This window comes from Pteropus vampyrus, unplaced genomic scaffold (genome assembly GCF_000151845.1).
Source record: "Pteropus vampyrus isolate Shadow unplaced genomic scaffold, Pvam_2.0 Scaffold44, whole genome shotgun sequence".
In the NCBI taxonomy this organism is placed as follows: Eukaryota; Metazoa; Chordata; class Mammalia; order Chiroptera; family Pteropodidae; genus Pteropus; species Pteropus vampyrus.
This window is the reverse complement of record NW_011888825.1, coordinates 6,950,684-6,953,345: the sequence shown is the minus strand read 5'-3', so window position 1 is coordinate 6,953,345 and position 2,662 is coordinate 6,950,684. Positions and strand designations below refer to the sequence as shown.

Sequence of the window (2,662 nt, the reverse complement as noted above, 5' to 3'; positions counted from 1 at the left end):
GAACTGTGTTAAGTATTCCACATACTTAACATTGTCTTACTCAATCCTCATACACCTGTAGCTGCTCTAGAATGTCTGTATTAGAGGTACTTACAGGTGGCAAGTTGCCAGGAAAAGGGTATCTAGGTACTTGCCTTGAGTTATGTTTGTCTACCAACCACACCATTGTAACCTGGATTGTCTGTTTATTTAGGATGACTTGGCAGGGAGGAAGGGGAATGCTGCCAGGAAATTCTTGCTGTTAATACTGCTCATAACAATCCAAAGAAGTCAGCACTATTATTCCCACTTTAGAAACAAGGAAACTGAGGCACAGAGAGGTTAAGTAGTTTGCCCAATGTCACATAGTTAGTAAATAGCAAATTAGTAAAAAGAGCTAAGATTTGAATCTCTATTAAAATGCATAGTTCAGTCTCTTAATGTGAATTTGTTACAATATTGTTGTAATTTAAAAAAATATTTAAAAAATTCAAATAGCCAATCTAAAAATGTGATTTTTAATATATCTAGATACACAGGGATGAAAATAATTTTTTGAATATCTTATCACTGGTAAAGATGGATAACAAATTAAAACAAATGTCTTAAGTGTTAGAGAGCACTACTACTAATACTAAGTCAGATGTGGCCTTTTATCTGTAAGTTTTCACCAAAGATTAATTTATGTGACTATCTGTTTTTTCCCTTTTAAATAGGAGAGATTTACAAGAAACATTTGAGCATCATGGAGCTTTTAGGTTCTACTTTAACAGCAACTTATGCCCACCCTCGACCAACACCAACCAACTTTCTACCAGCCATCAGTACCATGACATCAAGTTATAAGAACCGCTTCCCCCACTACAATTTGACCCATAGTTTAAGCCTTCCTTGGAGACCAAGCACATACTACAAAGTAGCTTCCAACTCACCGAACTTGGGCCCGTACTGTACCAGATCTCAGAAGGTGTCTGGGAGCACTATGCTCCCCTTTGTTTCCAACAGAACCACTCTCTTCACAAGGTATACTCCTGATGATTGGTATAGGTCCAATTTAACCAACTATCTGGAATCCAACACTTCCCGACATAATTCAGAGAAACTGCGGGTGGATACATCTCGCCTGATTCAAGACAAATATCAAGAAACAAGAAAAACCCAGGCAAACTCCACTCAAAACTTGGGAGAACGAGTAAATGACATAGGGTTTTGGAAATCTGAAATCATTCATGAGTTGGATGCAATGATTGGAGAGACAAATGAGCTAACTGATGTTAAGAAAAAATTAGAGAGGGCTTTGATGGAAACAGAAGCCCCTCTTCAGGTAAATATGAGACCTTATGATAAATGACACCATTTTTATGGTTATAATTCACTGATTAATTTCTGAGCTTATTAATCTATTGTGTTTTAGTTCACCTGTAGAAGCCAGTCCCCATCAATAAATTTGTAACTGGTTTTAGTAATGGTAAAACAATTTCCATTTTTACACATTATATAGAACAACCATTTAAGTAGAAAGAATTCTGAACACAAAGCAAAGGAGGCTAATTAAAGAGACACTTTAGGGCATACGGTGTTTATGATGAAAATGCTATCTTCCCATCTCTTAAAAAGACTGCTTAGTTGTTGCTGTCCCTGGATTAACATTAACAATATTTGAAAAAAAACACACACACAACAAAATCGACTATTTGTTTAGTTTGTGTCATGAAATTCCTCCTGTGCATATGTTATGATTCAGTTGCAGGGCACATTGAAATGATCAAATGAGACCTTCCTAGGAGATAGAATGAGTTTGATTGAATAGAGAAATGGGACTGAGGTTAAACCAGTTGTGGTGGTCATGGAAGCCACATTTCTGTTGGTTGCTGGCCTCTGACCAGGCTTCTGAATGAGCTCAAATTGCCTCTAACCCTCTGAGTGTACAAGGGGCCCTCCAACCTCAGTCTGCCCTCCAAAGACATTCTGCATTTGAAGATATGAAGAGGAAAGAAATTATTTTAGAAGATATATATAAATATATATGAATAGACAAAGCTCATGCCATTTTTCTTCATGTTTATATGACATTTTCCATATGATAAGCATTTGCTATAGGTATTTATTATGACATCTGTAGTTGCAGGGTTTAGAGAATCAAGGACCTGGAATTCTAGTGGGTAGACAATTTTATTGGAGACCCCTGCACACACACTGTTATTTCTTATTGTGCCCCTCCCTCTAGACACAAGCATACACAAATACACACGACCACTAGAAATCCTGAGAAAGGTCAATAGACATTAATGATGTCCTTCTAAATTAACTCATCATGGATTATTTTGGGGGATTAGAAGCCCTTCCATACTTTCTCCATGCTCAGGCTCATTTTGAGGATTTCCTGGTCTATTCTACACCCCATCCCATCTCAACCCGCCCCTTACTTTAAATTATCCTGAAAAAGATAGACACTTACCCTCTTACTTAATTTCCAGAAGAGATTCAATTTCTTCTGTTAGTACACTTTCAGTGATGACTACTTTCAGTGAGATGGGTCTAATTTGATTTTTTTCTGTAATTTTTGTCCAGATGTTCTTGTGTGCTTGAACATTTACTGTCAACACAGTATAAGAAGGTCCTGATTAAAATTAGAGTCAGTCACATAAACAGATATATCTCAAAAGAGAAAATATAGATGATC

At 36.7% G+C, this 2,662-nt stretch overlaps 1 protein-coding gene across 1 annotated transcript in view; it reads left to right on the top strand.

Moving 5' to 3' along the window:
* Positions 1-724: 724 nt before the first annotated feature.
* TEKT3 (tektin 3) overlaps positions 725-2,662 on the top strand; it is a 32,537-nt gene continuing 30,599 nt past the window's right edge. Inside the window, exon 1 of the mRNA XM_011358983.1 lies at positions 725-1,303. Coding sequence (XP_011357285.1) covers positions 725-1,303 — 579 coding nt within the window. The remainder of the gene's footprint in view (positions 1,304-2,662) is intronic.